The sequence below is a fragment of the Abramis brama genome (genome assembly GCF_963993115.1).
Source record: "Abramis brama genome assembly, chromosome: 10".
NCBI lineage: Eukaryota > Metazoa > Chordata > Actinopteri > Cypriniformes > Leuciscidae > Abramis > Abramis brama.
Window position 1 is genome coordinate 5,242,501 of NC_139972.1, and position 21,889 is coordinate 5,264,389.

General features: G+C 36.2%; 1 protein-coding gene across 6 annotated transcripts in view; it reads left to right on the forward strand.

Moving 5' to 3' along the window:
• Positions 1-4,793: 4,793 nt before the first annotated feature.
• The window catches only part of il1rap (interleukin 1 receptor accessory protein), a 45,177-nt gene continuing 28,081 nt past the window's right edge, over positions 4,794-21,889 (forward strand). Inside the window, exons 1-5 of one of the 6 annotated variants that reach the window (XM_084125425.1) lie at positions 4,794-5,044; positions 6,858-6,895; positions 7,153-7,232; positions 13,971-14,059; positions 21,265-21,547. In XM_084125425.1, coding sequence (XP_083981551.1) covers positions 5,032-5,044; positions 6,858-6,895; positions 7,153-7,232; positions 13,971-14,059; positions 21,265-21,547 — 503 coding nt within the window. In that variant the 5' untranslated portion in view covers positions 4,794-5,031. The remainder of the gene's footprint in view (positions 5,045-6,857; positions 6,896-7,152; positions 7,233-13,970; positions 14,060-21,264; positions 21,548-21,889) is intronic. The other 5 variants (XM_084125426.1, XM_084125428.1, XM_084125429.1 and 2 more) reach the window with 5 other exon arrangements.

The window sequence follows — 21,889 nt, forward strand, 5'->3', positions numbered from 1 at the left end:
TCTGTCTGTCTGTCTGTCTATCTATCTATCTATCTATCTATCTATCTGTCTATCTATCATCTGTCTATCTATATATCTATCCTTCTATCTATCTGTTTATCTGTCTATCTACCTATATCTGTCTATCCATCTATCTGTCTGTCTGTCTGTCTGTCTGTCTAATTGACTCCACATTTGTAATGGTAGTGTACTTTAACTACTTATGTTTCAAGGCAATTCATATATTTCACTTCCACAATTTATTTTTTAATAAAAAAAGTTAATAGTTTTTGTAAAGTACTTTGGTTGAGTGCTATAAAATAATAATTTTAGTTAACTTAAAATTGCAGTGTTTGGTCCAGAAATGAGATTGGAGTGTGTAGGTGATTTGAGTTGGTTAAGAAATCATGCCGAATGGTGTCGTAACAGTGTGACTAATCAGTCTCTCATCCTGAAGGAGAAATCATTATAAAAGCAGATTTACAGAGAGGCTTTAGATGAAGCCTTTCTTCTCCTCAACACCACAGGGTTTAAAGGCTGATGTGTTCGACTTGACGATGCTAGAAATGCATTTAAATCCTCTCACATAGAGCTAAAATTAGTCTATTCTGAAAGAGCTAATGACAGATGTTTGCATGAAACACTTAAAGCAAATCTTCTCTCGAGGATTCCTGGAGAGACACACACGCATCACCTGAGTTTATATGAAGCAAATGTTTTCACATGCCAGTGTGCAGGTGCTAGAGATGTCATTTTCAGTTTTTTCCCATGCTATAAACCTGTTATGTATTATAAATTGTTATTTATGTGACAAATATTTGGTAACACTATATTTTGTATTGTGCATAATTTACTCGTAACTAGTTTAATCTGATTTATAGGCTATTTTATGCTGTTAAACGGCGCCCCCTGCTGGTGATCTCCTGACGGCGCAGTGATGCCGCAGTGAAGCGTGCGCGCGCCAGGCGCGTTCACATGCACGTTTGCCAATTCTATAAACAAAAATCCCGTCACATCAGTCTGAGGATGAAGAGCAAGGTCACCCTCTCGCTTATGGTTTATAACTCGTCAGGGTTTTGCGCGTTAAAAGGATTAACCGCGAGGTAAAAGTGCCTGTGAATGTGCCCGCGCAGCAGATATAGTGCTGACTCAGCGCGCGCGCAAAGTAGGGGGCGCGCGTGAGGATCAGCTGTCTCACATCAGCGGGTTTAGGTTGGAGACTCACATCAGCCGGTAGATGGCAGTGTTACACAACCAAACAAAACAAGCAACACAACATCAGAGAGTGAACTAAACCAGGAACAGACTGGAGAATAGAATGGAATAGAATGTGATGGGACAAGATGGAATGGAATGGAATGGAATAGTGCTGTCAAATCGATTAATCGTGATTAATTGCATCTAACATAAAAGTTTGTTTTTATATAATATATGTGTGTATGTATTTGTATATGTATATGTATGTGTGTTTGTGTATGTATATATATATATACATACATACATACATATATACATACATGCATAGATACACAAATATTATATTATTACACAAATATTATATGATTAATCGATTTGACAGCACTAAATATAATAGAATGGAATAGAATGAAATGGAATGGAATAGGATAAATATAATAATATACACTCACCTAAAGGATTATTAGGAACACCTGTTCAATTTCTCATTAATGCAATTATCTAATCAACCAATCACATGGCAGTTGCTTCAATGCATTTAGGGGTGTGGTCCTGGTCAAGACAATCTCCTGAACTCCAAACTGAATGTCAGAATGGGAAAGAAAGGTGATTTAAGCAATTTTGAGCGTGGCATGGTTGTTGGTGCCAGACGGGCCGGTCTGAGTATTTTACAATCTGCTCAGTTACTGGGATTTTCACGCACAACCATTTCTAGGGTTTACAAAGAATGGTGTGAAAAGGGAAAAACATCCAGTATGCGGCAGTCCTGTGGGCGAAAATGCCTTGTTGATGCTAGAGGTCAGAGGAGAATGGGCCGACTGATTCAAGCTGATAGAAGAGCAACTTTGACTGAAATAACCACTCGTTACAACCGAGGTATGCAGCAAAGCATTTGTGAAGCCACAACACGCACAACCTTGAGGCGGATGGGCTACAACAGCAGAAGACCCCACCGGGTACCACTCATCTCCACTACAAATAGGAAAAAGAGGCTACAATTTGCACGAGCTCACCAAAATTGGACAGTTGAAGACTGGAAAAATGTTGCCTGGTCTGATGAGTCTCGATTTCTGTTGAGACATTCAGATGGTAGAGTCAGAATTTGGCGTAAACCGAATTAGAACATGGATCCATCATGCCTTGTTACCACTGTGCAGGCTGGTGGTGGTGGTGTAATGGTGTGGGGGTTGTTTTCTTGGCACACTTTAGGCCCCTTAGTGCCAATTGGGCATCGTTTAAATGCCACGGCCTACCTGAGCATTGTTTCTGACCATGTCCATCCCTTTATGACCACCATGTACCCATCCTCTGATGGCTACTTCCAGCAGGATAATGCACCATGTCACAAAGCTCGAATCATTTCAAATTGGTTTCTTGAACATGACAATGAGTTCACTGTACTAAAATGGCCCCCACAGTCACCAGATCTCAACCCAATAGAGCATCTTTGGGATGTGGTGGAACGGGAGCTTCGTGCCCTGGATGTGCATCCCACAAATCTCCATCAACTGCAAGATGCTATCCTATCAATATGGGCCAACATTTCTAAAGAATGCTTTCAGCACCTTGTTGAATCAATGCCACGTAGAATTAAGGCAGTTCTGAAGGCGAAAGGGGGTCAAACACAGTATTAGTATGGTGTTCCTAATAATCCTTTAGGTGAGTGTATATACACATATATATTATATAAACACACACTTTGTTTTTAGATGCGATTAATTGATTTGACAGCACTAAATATAATGGAATTGAATAGAATAAAATGGAATAGAATAGAATGGAAAAGAATAAATATAATAATTTATATACACATTTTATATAAACAAACTGCTGTTAGATGTGATTAATTGATTTGACAGCCCTAAATATAATAGAATGGAATGGAACAGAATAGAATGGAATGGAATGGAATGGAATAAATGGAGTGGAATAGAAAAAAAGAATAGAATAGAATGCATATTTTGTGTTAATGCTTTAAATAGAATGTTTGCCAAATGCATACATTTAAATAAAATATCATTGCAATATGCTCCACAAAGCAGAAAAATACAAATGATTTAGACGTGAACAGTTTGTTGAGTGTGTCAGATCCGCCGAGGAATCGCTGTGGTGTTTATTTAAAATGAAAGTCTGAATATTCTCCAGCACATAAACACTCATAAACAGTGTTAATTAAAGTTCCAGCAGACACCGGGAAACGCATGAGTCAGGGAGGGAGTGGATGTTAATATCGATAAAATAAACCGGACTGGGTTTGATTTACAAATGCGATGCAGATCCATAACTGTAAATCACGTGCACAAACATTATAACTAGTGTATCACAGGACTCTCTCATTCACACATACACAACCACGCACTGACGAACACTTCTAAATCACACATCTGACACACACACACACACACACACTATATATATATCTGAGCAAACCTCACACACAATAACACACACTATATATCTGAGCAAACCACAAAGATTTCACACACACATGATGAATATGCAATGACAGCCATTTCAAAACAAACAACAGTCTGAGATGAATGAGCTGCGTATACTGTAGAATACAATAGAATAGAACAGAATAGAATAGAATACGATAGAATAGAATAGAACAGAATAGAATACAATAGAATAGAACAGAATAGAATACGATAGAATATAATAGAATACAATAGAATAGAAAAGAACAGAGTAGAATACAATAGAATAGAACAGAATAGAATATGATAGAATACAATAGAATAGAACAGAATAGAATACAATAGAATAGAATACAATAGAATACAATAGAAAAGAACAGAGTAGAATACAATAGAATAGAACAGAATAGAATACGATAGAATAGAATAGAATAGAATAGAACAGAATACAATACAATAGAATAGAACAGAATAGAATATGATAGAACAGAATAGAATATGATAGAATAGAATACAATAGAATAGAACAGAATAGAATTGAGAATTTACTTTCTCAATGGAACCTTTAGTAAAATCAGATGCAAATGCAGATATTGAGTAGATTTATTCATTAAAACATGACATTTCTTTGTTCTTTTTTCTTTTCTTTTCTTTTTTACAGATTATTATAGCATTATACAGATCCTCAAGCAGCACAAATAGTGGGATAATAATAATTATAAATAAAAATTATACATGAAATATTCATTATACAGATCCTGAAACAGCAGAAATACTGGGATAATGATAATAATAAACAAAAATGATACACAAAATATTCATTATACAGACCCTCAAACAGCAAAAAAGTAATAATAATAATAAACAAAAACGATAGACAAAATATTCATTAGGCCTATACAGAACATGAAACACCAAAAATATTGGTAATAATAATAATAGCTAATAAACAAAAATGTAAATATAAATATAAATTAGCATATATCCCCAAGCAGCAAAAAAGTGATAATAATTAGGCTAATAAATAAATAAAAACGATACCATCGAAAACTTTAAATATTTAATATATAGGCTATATAGCCTATGTGTGTGTGTACTAAAAGTGATCTATGAGCTGATCTTCTAAGATGCTGCTCTTCAGTTTTGTGCAACATCAACACGTGCACTGAGGCGCGTGCGCGCTTTGGTGATTTTTGTGGCAATTCCTCTAGTCGCGTCGCGTTGCGTTGCGCGGCGAGTGTTTGACGCGAGTTGTGAGAGATTGTGCAAACGCGTGGGATTTCAGTAGGAGGAGCCGGAATCGACACGATCTGATGCCACAGTAGATCGACGTGCTTGTTTCCGTTCATATGGAGAAACACGGAAGCGTTCGTCGCGCGCTGAAGCGTCAGAAACACCGCGTTAAAAAGGACACAAACAGCAGCGGAGAACGAGAATGCAGGTTCACGGTTTGTGTGTTTATTCTCTTATTCCTGAAGCTTTATTGACTGGCGAGTGTGTGTGTTCACATGCTGTGATTACACCATCTGAACACTTCCTCCTCTCTCTCTCTCTAGTGTGTGTGTGTGTGTGTGTGTGTGTGTCACTGACAGAAAAGTGTCTTTAATAGCATGGTACTGCCAGCGTTTGGTACTACAGTAACCTCATGCTATTCTCTGAAGAACTTTGAGTCTTGTGTAAATGTTGCTGATTATCCCGTGAGATGATGAGCTACGACAGCAAAATGCATGATGATAAAAATATATATATTTATTTTTTATTGCAACACAATTTGTGTGAACAACATCTCTGATAGAAGGCTTTTTGATTATATATACATACACATATATAGTGTATATACAGTACAAATATATAAATATATTATTTACATAATAGCCTATAGAAGTATTATATATAGGCTATATATATATATATATATATATATATATATATATATATATATATAAATATGGCAATATATAGCCTACAAATAAAAATATATAAATATTTATATCTATCTATATATATAATATTTATATTATATAATCACAGTATATATATATAAATACAAATATATACAAAAAAAATATTTATTATGTAGACCTACATGTATAGATATATTACATTTAATATATATATATATATATATATATATATATATATATATATTGTTCTATATATGTAAATAATACATATTTTTTATATATTTTTATTTATATAAGTTGTCATTTTACTGTATATATATACACATATACACAAAATAGTCCAATTAATCTCACAATTGGACAGGTGATGTGTATATATATACAGTAAAATGACAACTTATATAAATAAAAATATATAAAAAATATGTATTATTTACATATATAGAACTATATATATATATATATATATATATATATATATATATTATACACACACATTAAAAATATAACAAAGTATAGGCCTATAAAATATATACAAATAATTATTTACATGTAGGCTATAGAAGTATTATATAGCTATTCATTTAAAATATAATATGTATATAAAAATATATATAAATAATATCACTCTTGCAAATGTGTTTGATAAACAAAGACATTTATGGAAAGGCCTACACTGTTAAATAAATAGTTACTCAAAATAAGCTCTTCATTAAAGGGCACCTCATAACACACTGGCCTTTCGTTTAACAGTTACTGAACATCTATTGATTTAATAACCTTCAACAAGCATAAACAAGTCTGGTCTCAAAATAATAACTTGAAAAGGCGTGGCATGTTAAATCAAACTACCTTTAAAATGAGCTCCTGTCAGTGGAAAATATCATTTGCATTATAATAATGATAAACCGGTGTTGAGGAGAGCGGTTTGCTGCAGTTGCTCCTCAGAGTAGCGTGTTATATGTGATGGCATCATGTGATATATATATAGATTACCGGTTTCCTCTGTTACTAGAGCCGTAATCATCTTTGACTTCCTCTCGTGCGTTACGAGCGCGCGCGTTCATCACACCTGAGCGAGCGCTCGTCATTCCAGGTGAGATGGATGTGAGGACGGCGCTCGAGCGCATCGCGTTGATTGGATGAGAGTCCCGCCGGTTTGCCTTAACGATTTACGGTGTCGCGCAGAGGGACCCGTTAAATCATCCGAGAGAGAGAGAGAGAGAGAGAGAGGTGGTGTAGTGGGTTAGAGAGAGAGAGAGAGAGAGAGAGGTGGTGTAGTGGGTTAGAGAGAGAGAGGGAGAGAGGATCGGTGTTTGTGTGTCTGTTCTGGTCTAAGTTTGTGGTTCTGTTGCAGTGAACCGGACTGACGAGAAGAACCGGACCTGCGAACATGTGAGTAAAGCAGTTTAACATCATTATGCATATTAGAATAAACATAGACCAGTTAGTAAGAGTAAAACCCTGACATTTAATCATTTGTCCTTATTTGTACCTTATTTGCAGACTTTACTAATTCTTCTTTCTGAGTGTAATCTAACCTAAGCCTTTCCTCGCCGTGTCGACAGACTGATGTGTGTTTGAGGTGTTTTGGGTGTGTGTTTCTCGGTACAGTGATGTGTCTAACTGTCGTTTACTGTGTATGTTGATAGACTTGTTTCTCCGGTCCAGCCTCTGGACTGTGTCGGCGTCAATCACTCCCATATAATCTGATCTTGTGCTGCGGGATCATGTGAGTAGAACCGTTAGGACCCGTTTAACATCACACTTGAGCTAATGGTAAATTAATGCTTGTATATGTGAAATGTTTTAAATATATATATATAGAGAGAGAGAGAGAGAGAGAGAGAGTTTAGAAAATGTGGTTTTATGATACTAAAATCCATTGGCTATTTATAATCTTGCTGTGACTCTAGATCAATTTATGTTTATCACTGTTCAAATAAAATGAGTTATAAATAGTTTACAATAGAGTGCATTAGTCCACGTTTTCAGTGGCGCTGGTTCCAGAGGTATTTTTTCCATTCATTTCTCTCATAGTAGGGAAGTCTTCATTAAAGAGTCATAAGCCATGAATCAAGCCAATCAGATACGAGGTGAATCATAATTCATAACGTTACAAACTTTGATTTGAAGCAAAAACAAAACAAAACAAAAAACCAAAAAAAAAAAAAACGGAAAAAAAGACAGATACGAGGCTGTGAACCTAACGGCTTTAGTGAGGGAAAGAACTACAATCCCATAATGCTTTGCGAACAGCGTAATCGGGTTAAAAACGATTAAAAATATAAAACTACCCATTTAAAAATGTGGTTATATATATATATATAATATGTCAAAGTATATATAAATACAAATATATACAAATATTTATTTTTTACATATAAAGAAGTATTATATATATAGCAAAAATATGACACAAAACAAATAAAAATATAAAAATATATTTATTTACATGTATAGATATATTACATTTTATATGTATATGTGTATATATATATATATAGTAAAATATGACAAAATTTATATAAATAAATAAAAAATATTTACATATATTGAAGTGTATATATATATACCGGTGTATATATATATATATATATATATATATATATATATATATATACACATTAAAAATATAACACAATATAGGCCTATAAAATAAAACATATATACAGATAATTATTATTTACATGTAGGCTATAGAAGTATTATATAGCTATTCATTTAAAATATAATATGTATATAAAAATATATATAGATAATATCACACAATTCTTGCAAATATGTTTGATATACAAAGACATTTATGGAAAGGCCTACATCGTTAAATAAATAGTTACTCAAAATAAGCTCTTCAGAAAAGGGCACCACGCTTTTGACTATAATTGGATTATAATTTTTGATTAAAATGGATAATAATTTTTTTCAAAGTTTATTGTAAAATATGCATATAAATTCAAATATTTAAGTATTTTGAGAACATAGACTCGATTACTCGCAACGCTTCACTGGAGTGGGCGGAGCTAACGAGATCTTTTGGCAAGTTTTGCTTGTTTCAACTCTGATTGGTGGAATTTTCTGTACAGCATTATGGGTAATGTAGTTTTTCACCACACATTCCACTGTTAAACACGATTGTTTTAAAACTAAGCTGAAATAATGTGGGCTGACGCCATCAACAGAAGCAAATACCATCGATTAACAACCTCGTAGCTCACAGTAAAGCTGACTTTAAAGGTTTATAAGTTATTGTAAAAAAATCCGTTTCCTTCTGGAGAAAATGAATGGAGTTTTTACTTCCGGAACCCGACTGTTGCGCTCTATTGATATATATATATATATATATATATATATATATATATATATATATATATATATATATATATATATATATCATACTTTATTTCAGTTAAAGGTGGGGTATGTAATTCTCTTTTTTGGCCATTTTTTCAAAATCACTTGAAATCCTATTCCTAACCCACTTACAGCCACTGAGTTAAAAGCACTGAAATAAAAATTAAGCAATTTAATCATCTGTGGAACGGGCAGGACTCGAAAAACTCCAGCCAATCATTTCCAAGACCACCTAGAATCATTGGACAGTAAGTGTGTCAATCAAACGGTCGTACCATACCCCCCTCCCCCCATCCATGTCCATGTTCTTTGAATGGGTGGAGTCAAAGGAAAGAAGGTAGGACCATTTGAGTTGTGTATTTTCAAAATCTGCCAGCCGTTTTGCAAATCACATACCCCACCTTTAACATTTGTTTTATTCGAAGTAACACACTATTTATGATTTTAATTTTAATGAACTTAAATTATCCTGTGATGTATGCACAGTTATGTGTGTGTGTGTGTGCGTGGGTGTCTGATTTTGCTGTCATTGTGAAGAGCAAATATGCAATTATAGTGAGATGTACCTTGATGAACATAATGAGCTTTATACTGTATAAAAGCGATGGAAGTGAATAGGAAATGAAACCCCACCATGATACAAAATCAGACGTATGTGTGTGTGTTAGTTTGTGTGTGTGTATGTGTGAATGGGAAATTCCGACCATGATACAAAAACATACGTGTGTGAATGTGAGTGCGTGTTTGTGTGTGTGTATGTGTGTGTGTGTACGTATGTATGGGAAATTCCCACCATGATACAAAAACATACGTGTGTGTGTGAGTTTGTCTGTGTGTGTGTGTGTGAATGGGAAATTCCGACCATGATACAAAAACATACGTGTGTGAATGTGAGTGTGTGTGTGTACGTGTGTGTGTGTACGTGTGTGTGTGTGTGTATGTGTGTGTGTGTGTGTGTGTTCTCAGTTACATGACTAATTGAACTCTTTTACTCTACAACGATAGATTGATGGATTATTTGGCCGACTCTTGTGTTCCCTTGCGTTCCTCTCGTCGTGTGTGTGTGTGTGTGTGTGTGTGTCTGGACGAGACCGGCATCGATCACACATAATCCGATTAACCCCCAAAACAAATAATGAAGCGTTTCTGGAGCTTACCCTTTTAAGTAATTTAGAGATTCGTACAAACTTGTGCGAATCGATGAAGTGGGTTTTGAAAGATGAGTCTAATGAATTCCCATGATGCTCTAATTTCGCCCTAATGCATCTCAGCGAAATTAAAACGCACATTTGTGACGCTCAGAAAAGCAGGCTGGAGATTTTATCTGAATTGGAGCGTTTGGAGATGATGTAGTTATTTTGGACTCATCACACTAACTGCTCTAATTAGGTTTTCGATCATTTTATTGAGTCTCAGCTGAGACTCAGAGACTTCGGGTCTGTCTGCTGGTATGTGTGTGTGTGTGTGTGTGTGTGAGATGTGTTGTTTTACATCGTAAATAATATCTTCATCCAATCAAAACGGTTAAAAAACTCCACATTTGTACTTTTATAGATGTAATTTTATGGTATTTACAACAGAAGCACATTTACATTTATATAGAAGTCTTAAAGGCACAGTAGCATTTAAAGGTGAACTCATCATTTACTCACTTTCATCTCATTCCAAACCTGCATTCAGATATTTTGAATAATGTCAGGACTAGGGATGGGAACCGAGAACCGGTTCTTCTTCAGAACCGGTGCCCAGTGAATCAATTCCTTGGAACCGTTAACATGCCTGCTTAACGATTCCGCTTATCGGTTCCGCTCGTTCAAATGTGACACGACGTCACACACGTGCTGCGTTGTTTTGGTTCAGAATGTAGCAAACACTATGAGCAAACATGGCATCAAGGCAGAAGCGCTCTGACCGCGTCCTAACTACATGCGACGCGACGGCGCGACACGCGATAAAAAGTATCATTTTCCATGTTAATCAAAGTTTAACCAGCCGCGACACGCGACGATTCTATTTGAAACGGATCCTATTTTACTGCGACGTCGCGCTGGAACAACAATCTCAAAGTGTGGCAATGATAATATCAGGTACTATTTTTGTGCTTTATTTAATGTTAAAAGAGTGTATAATGTGACTGAATATCATTTAGTGCTCCAGCTTTGTAGCTGTAAAAACAACAATGGATAAGTCACATCAGATCTTGAAATTAAACAAATGGAAACAAAAACGTTAAAAATGTGAAGAAAACACGTGTATTATTTGACAAAGATTGTTTTAGTAACTCAATAGCCTAATCCAAATGAGCACTGTTAATATTCCAAAAGACACAAGCTCTTCCTAAACTGTTTTCAGTCTGTGTTTTTAGTTTTTATGGCACATAAATGGCAGTTTTTTTTTTTTTTTGTCCGGACCAATGAATGTGAAAATTATCAATTTCCTAATCCTAAGGCACTCTTCTTGATAATCTTTCAAGGCACACACTAGTGTGCTGTGGCATACTGGTTGAGAAACACTGCCCTAGGCTATAGGTCCCTGGACTTTACTTTGAGAAGTAGCTCACCTACTTTAAGGTTTGTTCTGAGGTTGCTACACATAATTTGTGTATACTCTGTGCTGTGTCTTCTGATCAGATATTAAAGCAAGTTAATACAAACAAATTTGTACTTATTCCCTCACCCAATAAGAATCGATAAGAGAATCGATAAGGAATCGGATCGATAAGCAATATCGATAATGGAATCGGAATCGTTAAATTCTTATCAATTCCCATCCCTAGTCAGGAGTCAACAACTTTGGACCCCATTGATTTTCATTGCATGGACAAACAATAAGCACTTTTTAAAAATATATATATTTTCTGCATATGATATTAAGAGTGAATGCGTGCGTATTTTAAAGTAAAAATATTATTTGAAAATTGTTCAAATGGATTCCCTTACAATAAATTCTAGATTTTTTTTTTTAAATGATGTTTTATTCTTTTATTCTGTTAAATCATTTAAGGCTGCAAAATACCAGGAATTCAAAGTTGGAAACTTTCCGTGGGAATCAACAGGAAATAACTGTAAAATCTCCGCAAATGTTCCGGCCCTTTGCAACCCTAAGTATTATTTTATTTTAAACAGAATACTTTTTTAATTGTTGTTCCATAAAACCATATGATTACTTGCTTTTGCAATAGATTATTGCAATAGATATTTAATACTTTATTTAAATCTGTTATTATTTCCTCATTAATATTATGTATTGAAAGTCATTTTAAAGGCTATTCACTTAGTATGTGTGTGTGTGTGTGTGTGTGTGTGTGTGTGAATGAGTGAGTGTGTAAGTGTGCGAGTGAGTGAGTGTGTAAGTGAGTGTGTGCGTGTGTGTGAGTGATTGAGTGAGTGTGCGTGAGTGAGTGTGTGAGTGAGTGTGTGTGAGTGAGTGAGTGTGAGTGTGTTAGTGTGTTAGTGTGTGTGTGAGTGAGTGAGTGTGTGAGTGATTGTGTGTGTGAGTGTGTGTGTGTGTGTGTGTGTGTGTGTGTGTGTGTGTTTTTGAGTATGTGTGAGTGTGTGAGTGTGTGAGTGAGTGTGTGAGTGAGTGTGTGTGTGTGTGTGTGTGTGTGAGTGTGTGTGCGTGTGCGTGTGCGTGTGCGTGTGCGTGTGCGTGTGCGTGTGTGTGTGTTTTTGAGTATGTGTGTGTGAGTGAGTGTGTATAGTGTAAATATTATCTGATTAATCGTCAAAATAATCGTCCGGTTACTCGATTACCAAAATAATCGTTAGTCACAGCCTTAGATTAGTTAAAACGTTTCAAAATACAGCTGCAGTCAAATAGTTCATCATTGAAGATTTCTTAAAAACAGTGTTAATATATCGTCTCGTCTCGTGAGCTTAAGTGTAGCGTCACACCCCCAACCATTACTAAATGCTCATGAATACCCAACCCCCCCTCCTCCAAACACCCCCGCCTAAAGTTCAAGACATGGTAATAAATGCATGATATGAGGCCATTAATAAATCATTAAGTTAAAGGCTTTTTTAACCCACTGATTATGAATCATTGTGTGTGAAACCATTATAATTTTTTATCGTTGGGATTGTGAATTATTTCTTATTGGGCTCAGAGTTTGGCTTTGACTCAGAGATGTCGGTAGGTGTGTGTGTGTGTGTGTGTGTGTTTGTGTTGTGCCATTACAGGCCAGTGATGTATACTGCCAGGTTGACAGTGAAGAGACGGTTGCTGTCTAACATCATCCATCTCCCTCTCTCTCTCTCTCTCTCCCTCTCTCTCTCTCTCTCTCTCTCTCTCCCTCTCTCTCTCTCTCTCTCTCTCTCTCTCTCTCTCTCTCTCTCTCTCTCTCTCTGTCTCAGTCTGTCTCTCCTGGCACAGGATCGTTCATTCATTCAAGGGCGCAGGGTTTGTTTTTAACAATTTAAATTCAATCAAGCTGCTGCTCCGTATGTTCATGTGCGGCGTTACGGTTACAGTCGATCATTCCTGCCCGTTTAGAAACGGCATTTTAGCCAGTAATTATTCGTCTTCGTTTGTACACCAAATAAAAGCATCTAAATAATAATCTGCAGTTTGTGCACAGCTTTTGTTTATCTTAAATGCATGCATTTTAAATATGCATTTAAATATGTTTCGATTGCTCTTTTGAGCTGTATGAGCTTGATTCATTATATATGAATATATGAATGAATCACTTGATTCATTGAATCTGACTCTGAATGATTCATTCATCATGTTCTGTTTCCTGATTCGCTGATCCGGTTGCTGATTTCTACAACTGTACAACTTTAAATTTGCTCTGTTTTAGCGAAGCTAATATTTTCTGAAACAACGCAATAGTAATAGCTATAACTATAACTAGTAATATCTGTATGAATTAATCATTTTTCTTTTTTTAACTCGTGCATCTACAGTAAATGCCTGAATCTGCAGTCATGTGCATTCGTCCTTTTCTTTCTTATTCCATTAATTTTCCTCCTCCTCTAGCGCTCCTAAAACTGTCATGTAGTAAAAACACCTTCAGCAGTGTTTTATGGACTCTGATAATAAACTGAGCGAATATCTGATGAAATGTAGGCAGTCGATCTCATTTTCTCTCTCTCTCTCTCTCTCTGTCTAGGATGCTGTTGGTCATCACACTTTTCTGTGTCTGGGTTTTAAAAATGGGCGGATTTTCTGCATCTGTCACTCAAGCCCCCGTCCAATCAGGTGAGAGTTGCGTCTGATTGAGCGCTGTGATTGGTCAGTCTGTGGACGGTGAAGGATGAATCCTCTATTGCTCACTTTGCCCGGAGACTATATCCATCCTCCCAATCTATCAGCAACCAATCAGATCTCACATTTAAATAATTGATCCAATCAACAGCCTCATATTAGATCTTCCCACCAATCAGCAGAGGGGTCTCTAGAGGTCTGTGTGTGTGTGTGTGTTCATGTTTTTCTATCCCGGTGGGGACTTCAACCTGAATGCATACAGACTCATGGGGACTCGTGTCACAGTGGGGACCTAAATAGAGGTAAACAAGCTTATAAATCATACAGAATGAGTTTTTTTGGAAATGTAAAACTGCAGAAAGTTTTCTGTGATGGGCAGGTTTAGGGGTAGGGTTAGTGTAAGGAGATAGAATATACAGTGTGTACAGTATAAAAACCATTAAGTCTATGGAGAGTCCCCACAAAGATAGTAAACCAGACATAAATGTTTAAGGTATAAATGACATAAATGTTTATAAGGTCGATGAAAATAAGTGTTTTCAGCCTCGATTATCTTTGGAAGCTTTTATTATTATTTTTATTATATTATATTATAAGTGTTGGGGAGTAGCTAATTAACAAGTGACGACGCTACTAACTTAACTACATTTTTCAGTAGTTGCTTTTAAAACAGTGTAGTTTTTCCAGTAGCGAACTACTGTCTCCAGCTAGCATCGGTGTAACGCGTTTCGACGAGCCTGATGCATTGAAGCATCGTTGTCTTATTAGATCACAAACACTGTGCATTTCCGCTCTCTGTCGTTTCATCACACATCTTGCAGATTTACAGTTCACTGATTGTGTAAAGGACGTACAGTTTTGTATTTAATTTATGCAAGCCAAAGATTAAATACTTCAAGCACATACAGGTGAATAATAGCCTTTTTAATTGATTAATTGTCCTGCTTTATTGCACTCTATATCAAAAGTCTATTTCTGATTTTATGATGACCCGTCATTGTGTTTTGCGCCATCGCTTTAGCAAAGCATTTGTCAATCGAAAACAATTATTCTGTTATTTGTAATATACATACATTAGTTTATATAGTAGTAATTAGTTTAAAGGTGCCATAGAATGGATTATTTTATTATTTTATAATGTTTCCTGGGGTACCCTTATAATGTTAGTATGTTTTTTAGATCAAAATTTGTTATAATTTAGAAATAAAAGGCATATTTCCTAGCCTGATTTCATCCATTGATTTGAACACTCTGTTTGAAGGGGCGTGTCTGCTGTGAGACTGCAGTGTTGTTGCCCACTGCTGTGATTGGCTGACATGCTTGCATATGAAATATCTGGCATTACATGTAGAGCTATCTGGAAAACTTTTACTATTACAGCTTTTATATGTTTTTACTATTACAGCTATCGGGATTAACGAATCATGAGAAGTTTTTTTTTTAAGTATTTAGATCTATTCCCATCACATAAAAGGTTTCAGTGATGAGCACTGAGCAGATGACAGCCTGTTGATCGCGTGAATGAAGATCTTATCACTGCAACGCGATATACTGATGCATAAACAGTGTTGAACGACTTTGAAAGAAAGATTATCTGTCTGAATTTGAACAATTACACATCAGAAATTCACATAACCCACTGGTTCTCCAGAGGCTCGGATGAAGGAGCAAAAAAATATTTTTGTGTTCATTTGTACAACCAAACACTGAGCAACTGCCATGCTTCGCTCGCTCGTTTGCAAGCCATGATGTCTCTCGAGGAAAAAACAATATCGCGCTGGATCTAGATAACACAATGTAAATTATCGTTAATAAAATCCCTACTTGCCGCTTGCGGGAATATAACGTTAGTTGAAATTGCCCCCTTCGTCCGTTTGAGACGCCGAGAGAAGCCTGGCTGCTTGATATTGTTGTAACAGTCCGTGGTGAAATGGGCAGAGCAACTAAACAACTTCGAATTAAACTGTAGCGGTATCCGATTATAGATAGATAGATTATAGATAGATCTGCCATTTTCCCTATAATCCTCCTCCTGCTTGTTTTTTCTTCACCTGCAGAACTTCTGATGATTCGGCTGTGCAGTTTCGCCTGGCACTGAGCATGGGCTGGCATATGCAAATTTTTAGAGGCGTACATATTAATGATCCCATCGGTTTCGTCACAGTTGGTGTTATGTGGAGATTCGCCCGTTTTTCAGAGGTGTTTTTCAAAAACGAGATTTAAATAAGAAAGAGAAAACTATGGTGTTTGAGACTCACTGTATGTCATGTCCATGTACTGAACTCTTGTTATTTAACTATGCCAAGATAAATTCAATTTCACATTCTATGGCACCTTTAATAATTAGTAATTATTATTAGTTTGCTCGGCACCAGGGTTATTAAAAAAACTTATTTTATTTCAGCTAGCTAACATTTCTCATTTAAGCAATAAATAAAAAATTATGAAAACTATATAGATATATTTAAAAAGAACTAATAGGAATTACAAAAATTTGTAACTAAAATACAGAAAATATAAAAATACATTTTAATTCAAAATATTATAAAAATGATAAAAGTAGTTTAGTAATTGTAGTACTTAAATTTTTGTTTAGGTTTTTCATATAATAATTATAGTTTTATTTCAGCTTTATTTTTATTTTTCTGAAATCGATTTTTATGATTTTTACTCAATGTTTTGGTTTAACAATAAAAACACTGGATGCATGATGCAATGCACCTAAAGTCATAAACTATGTATATACAGTGGGGAGAACAAGTATTTGATACACTGCAGATTTTTCAGGTTTTCCCACTTACAAAGCATGTTGAAGTCTGTAATTTTTATCACAGGTACTCTTCAACTGTGAGAGACGGAATCTAAAACAAAAATCCAGAAAATCACATTGTATGATTTTTAAGTAATTAATTTGCATTTTATTGCATGACATAAGTATTTGATACATCAGAAAAGCAGAACTTAATATTTGGAACAGAAACCTTTGTTTGCAATTATAGGGAACCTACGTTTCCTGTAGTTCTTGACCAGGTTTGCACACACTGCAGCAGGGATTTTGGCCCACTCCTCCACACAGATCTTCTCTAGATCAGTCAGGTTTCTGGGCTGTCGCTGAGAAACACGGAGTTTGAGCTCCCTCCAAAGATTCTCTATTGGGTTTAGGTCTGGAGACTGGCTAGGCCACGCCAGAACCTTGATATGCTTCTTACAGAGCCACTCCTCAGTTGCCCTGGCTGTGTGTTTCGAGTCATTGTCACGCTGGAAGACCCAGCCACGACCCATCTTCAATGCTCTAACTGAGGGAAGGAGGTTGTTGGCCAAGATCTCGCGATACATGGCCCCATCCATCCTCCCCTCAATACGGTGCAGTCGTCCTGTCCCCTTTGCAGAAAAGCATGCCCAAAGAATGATGTTTCCACCGCCATGCTTCACGGTTGGGATGGTGTTCTTGGGGTTGTACTCATCCTTCTTCTTCCTCCAAACACGGCGGGTGGAGTTTAGACCAAAAAGTTCTATTTCTGTCTCATCAGACCACATGACCTTCTCCCATTCCTCCTCTGGATCATCCAGATGGTCATTGGCAAACTTCAGACGGGCCTGGACATGCGCTGGCTTGACCAGGGGGACCTTGCGTGCGCTGCAGGATTTTAATCCATGACGGCGTAGTGTGTTACTAATGGTTTTCTTTGAGACTGTGGTCCCAGCTCTCTTCAGGTGATTGACCAGGTCCTGCCGTGTAGTTCTGGGCTGATCCCTCATCTTCCTCATGATCATTGATGCCCCACGAGGTGAGATCTTGCATGGTGCCCCAGACCGAGGGAGATTGACCGTCATCTTGAACTACTTCCATTTTCTAATAATTGCGCCAACAGTTGTTGCCTTCTCACCAAGCTGCTTGCCTATTGTCCTGTAGCCCATCCCAGCCTTGTGCAGGTCTACAATTTTATCCCTGATGTCCTTACACAGCTCTCTGGTCTTGGCCATTGTGGAGAGGTTGGAGTCTGTTTGATTGAGTGTGTGGACAGGTGTCTTTTATACAGGTAACGAGTTCAAACAGGTGCAGTTAATACAGGTAATGAGTGGAGAACAGGAGGAGAACTAACAGGTCTGTGAGAGCCGGAATTCTTACTGGTTGGTAGGTGATCAAATACTTATGGCATGCAATAAAATGCAAATTAATTATTTAAAAATCATACAATGTGATTTTCTGGATTTTTGTTTTAGATTCTGTCTCTCCCAGTTGAAGTGTACCTATGATAAAAATTACAGACCTCTACATGCTTTGTAAGTGGGAAAACCTGCAAAATCGGCAGTGTATAAAATACTTGTTCTCCCCACTGTATGTATATATAAAATAATTATATTTTATATAAATAAATAAAAAAAAATATATTAAATATGTATATAAAAAAACTAAAAACATACATGTGTATATATATATATACACACACACACACACACACATATATATATATATATTTAATAAGTGTTTAATGTAATGCTTGCATTAATGGTTTGCACAAGGTTTCTCTGAAACTGCATCAGAAAGTTTTACGAAATCCCCTGAAGCCAGATTACACATCTAAAGATAACACAAACCTTTTGCGAAATCCTCCTGAAAAACAAACTTGCTGAACTCAAAGGTCACTGTGGGACATTTTGATGATGCACAATCCGGAAGTGATGTCACCGGTGTGTTTTACTGCCAAGTTTCCAGTCGATGACTTGACAGATGACATTATGCATGAAAACACCAATTCAACTGAGTTTTAGCGAATAATGCATAGACGTTATATTGATATCACAGCATATATGTGACCCTGGACCACTAAACCAGTCACATGGGTCCATTTTTTAAAATTGAGATTTACACATCATCTGAAATCTGAATAAATAAGCTTTCCATTGATGTGTGGTTTGTTAGGATAGGACAATATTTGGTCGAGATACAACTATTGTAAATCTGGAATCTGAGGGTGCAAAAAAATCTAAACATTGAGAAAATCTCCTTTAAAGTTGTTCATTTATGTTGGCGATTGTGCAGCATTCACTCACACAAATACATGTTTGATATATTTACGGTAGGAAATGTACTAAATATCTTCATGGAACATGATCTTTACTTAATATCCTAATGATTTTTGGCATAAAAGAAAAATCTATAATTTTGACCCATACAATGTATTGTTGGCTGTTGCCACAGATATACCCGTGCGACTCGTGACCGGTTCTGTGATCCAGGATCTCATATGAAGTGTGTGACTGCAGGGGTTTAATGCTTCGGTCTGCAGCTGTATCGTGTGTGCTGTTACATGTCATATTATTAGTGTGTGTAAAGGTCGGTCATGGGATTATGGGTGGGTTGGACCTCTGGAAGCAGGGGTTAATTAAAAACGCTTCTCGCTTCGGGATGGGAAATGGATTGTTCCCGAAGAGGGTCATTTATAATGCCGTGCGGTGTGTGTGTGTGAACGCTTGTACTAAGACACTCTTAATAGGAAGACTAATCCCCTCCCAGTCGGAAAGTGACAGACCAATTACACACACACTGCCGGCCCACCGCTCACACTGTCCGTCCCACAGACAGATCCTGACATCACCTGCCTGTGTGTGTGTGTGTGAGTGTGTGCATGCATATAATTTGATTTGTGCATGTGCTATGAATGAGAATCTGTGTGTGTGTGTGTGTGCCAGTTTGATATTGCATGGTAATTTATTTAAATAGACTTTTTGACATTAGCAGGATCAGCATTTAAACTCAAACAGATCAGCTCATCTTTCATTATTTTACTGAAATTGCATGTGCATAAGTTTCTGTTTGCTTATACTATGTGTGTGTGAGGGAGAGAGAGAGCGAGAGAAAGAAATAGCATGCCTAGGTATTAATTTTATATTGATGCATTAGTTGCTGATGTGTGAGTTTTAAGCTAGAATTGATTCGCTCTTTTTAATGTTTTAACTTTTACACCATGTTCATGTCATAAATTTGATAGCTCAATTACCTAATATTGATTTGCACGCAATAATGTGTGTGTGTGTGTGCAAGGGCTTAAGAGTATAAGTGCATGTTTGAGCCCATGCAGAGGAAGTTTTATTGCTCAATGTGTCGCTTTCATATCTCAGGTGATGTAATGGGGTTATTAGTTATGTTTCGTTGAAGTTTCAATTAATTCTGATTTAATTCATGCTTTGGAAAGAAGTCTCTTCTGCTCACCAAGGCTGCATTTATTTGATCAAAAATACAGTAAAAATAGTGAAATATTATTATAATTTAAAACCGCTGTTTTCTATGTGAATATATAGTGAAGTGTAATTTATTCCTGTGATCAAAGCTGTATTTTCAGCATCATTACTCCAGTCTTCAGTGTCACATGATCCTTCAGAAATCAGTATAATATGATGATTTGATGATCAAGAAACATTTATGATTATTATCAGTGTTGAAAACAGTTGTGCTGCTTCATATTTTCGTGGAAACTGATGAACTACCATTCAAAAGTTACAATTTAAAAAAAAAAAAATACTTTATACACATTAAATTGATAAAAAGAGAATGTAAAAACATTATAATGTTACAAAAGATTCTATTTTAAATAAATGCTGTTCTTTTAAACTTTTTTTTTTTTAATTATCATGGTTTTCACAAAAATATTAAGCAGATTTTTTTTTTTCAACATTGATAACAAGAACCATTATTAATAATTAAGCACCAATAATATTTGAGCATCAAATCATCATATTATACTGATTTCTGAAGGATCATGTGACACTGAAGACTGGAGTAATGATGCTGAAAATTCAGCTTTGATCACAGGAATAAATTACACTTTACTAGATATTCACATAGAAAACAGTTATTTTAAACCGCAACAATATTTCACAGTTTTTACTGATTTTTTCATCAAATAAATGCAGCCTTGGTGAGCAGAAGAGACTTAAATCTTAATTTTTCCAAACATTTGACTGGTAGTATATCAACTTTGTCATTCAGTAAGAGTATATAGAGCTATAAAATGAATGTGAAATGTCATAATCATTTGTTAACAAACAAGTATTCATTACTTCAATGAGCTCTGAATTTAATTGAATTTCCCTATTTTGGTAAATCCAAGACATCTTTTCTGAGACACACGTGAGACTCCTGTTGTTGTTTCCTCTCCGTCTGATCTCCCTCTGTGTGTGTGTGTGTGTGTTTTTAGACGCGCTGTGTCACGACTGGGGTGTGTGGAGCGAGGCTTCGGTGCGTGTGTATGCCGGCGAGGTGTCCTGGATCTACTGTCCTCTCTTCTCTATTCCCACGCTCTACAGTTACAGTCAGACTCAGAACAGCAGTCTGTCTCTGCTGTGGTACCGACACACACACACACACGACCTCGAGCAGCCCATCAACCTCAAACTACACACACTGCACAAAGACCGCGAGTATCTGTGGATACAACCGGCCACGGTGGAGGACGCTGGACTCTACATCTGCATGCTCCGGTAAACACACGCACACACACACACACACACACACACGAGATCTGCAAAGCCACGTAGTATAAAATTAGTGGGTTTTCTGTAGGGTTTGAAATTAACCGGCAATCAAAAGCTCTACTAGCCAAAAATAAGAAAGAAAAAAAGAAATGAACTAGATTAACTACGTCACAGCTCATATATACACTAGGGCTGCACGATATTGAAGAAAAATGCGATAACTCATTAAATAATTCAATATGCGATACGATAATGCTTAAAGTGTGTAAAATAAACTTAAATTATCTTAGAAATATATTTACAATGATATAACCTACATCTGTGTTTCACATTCTTGATGTGACGAGA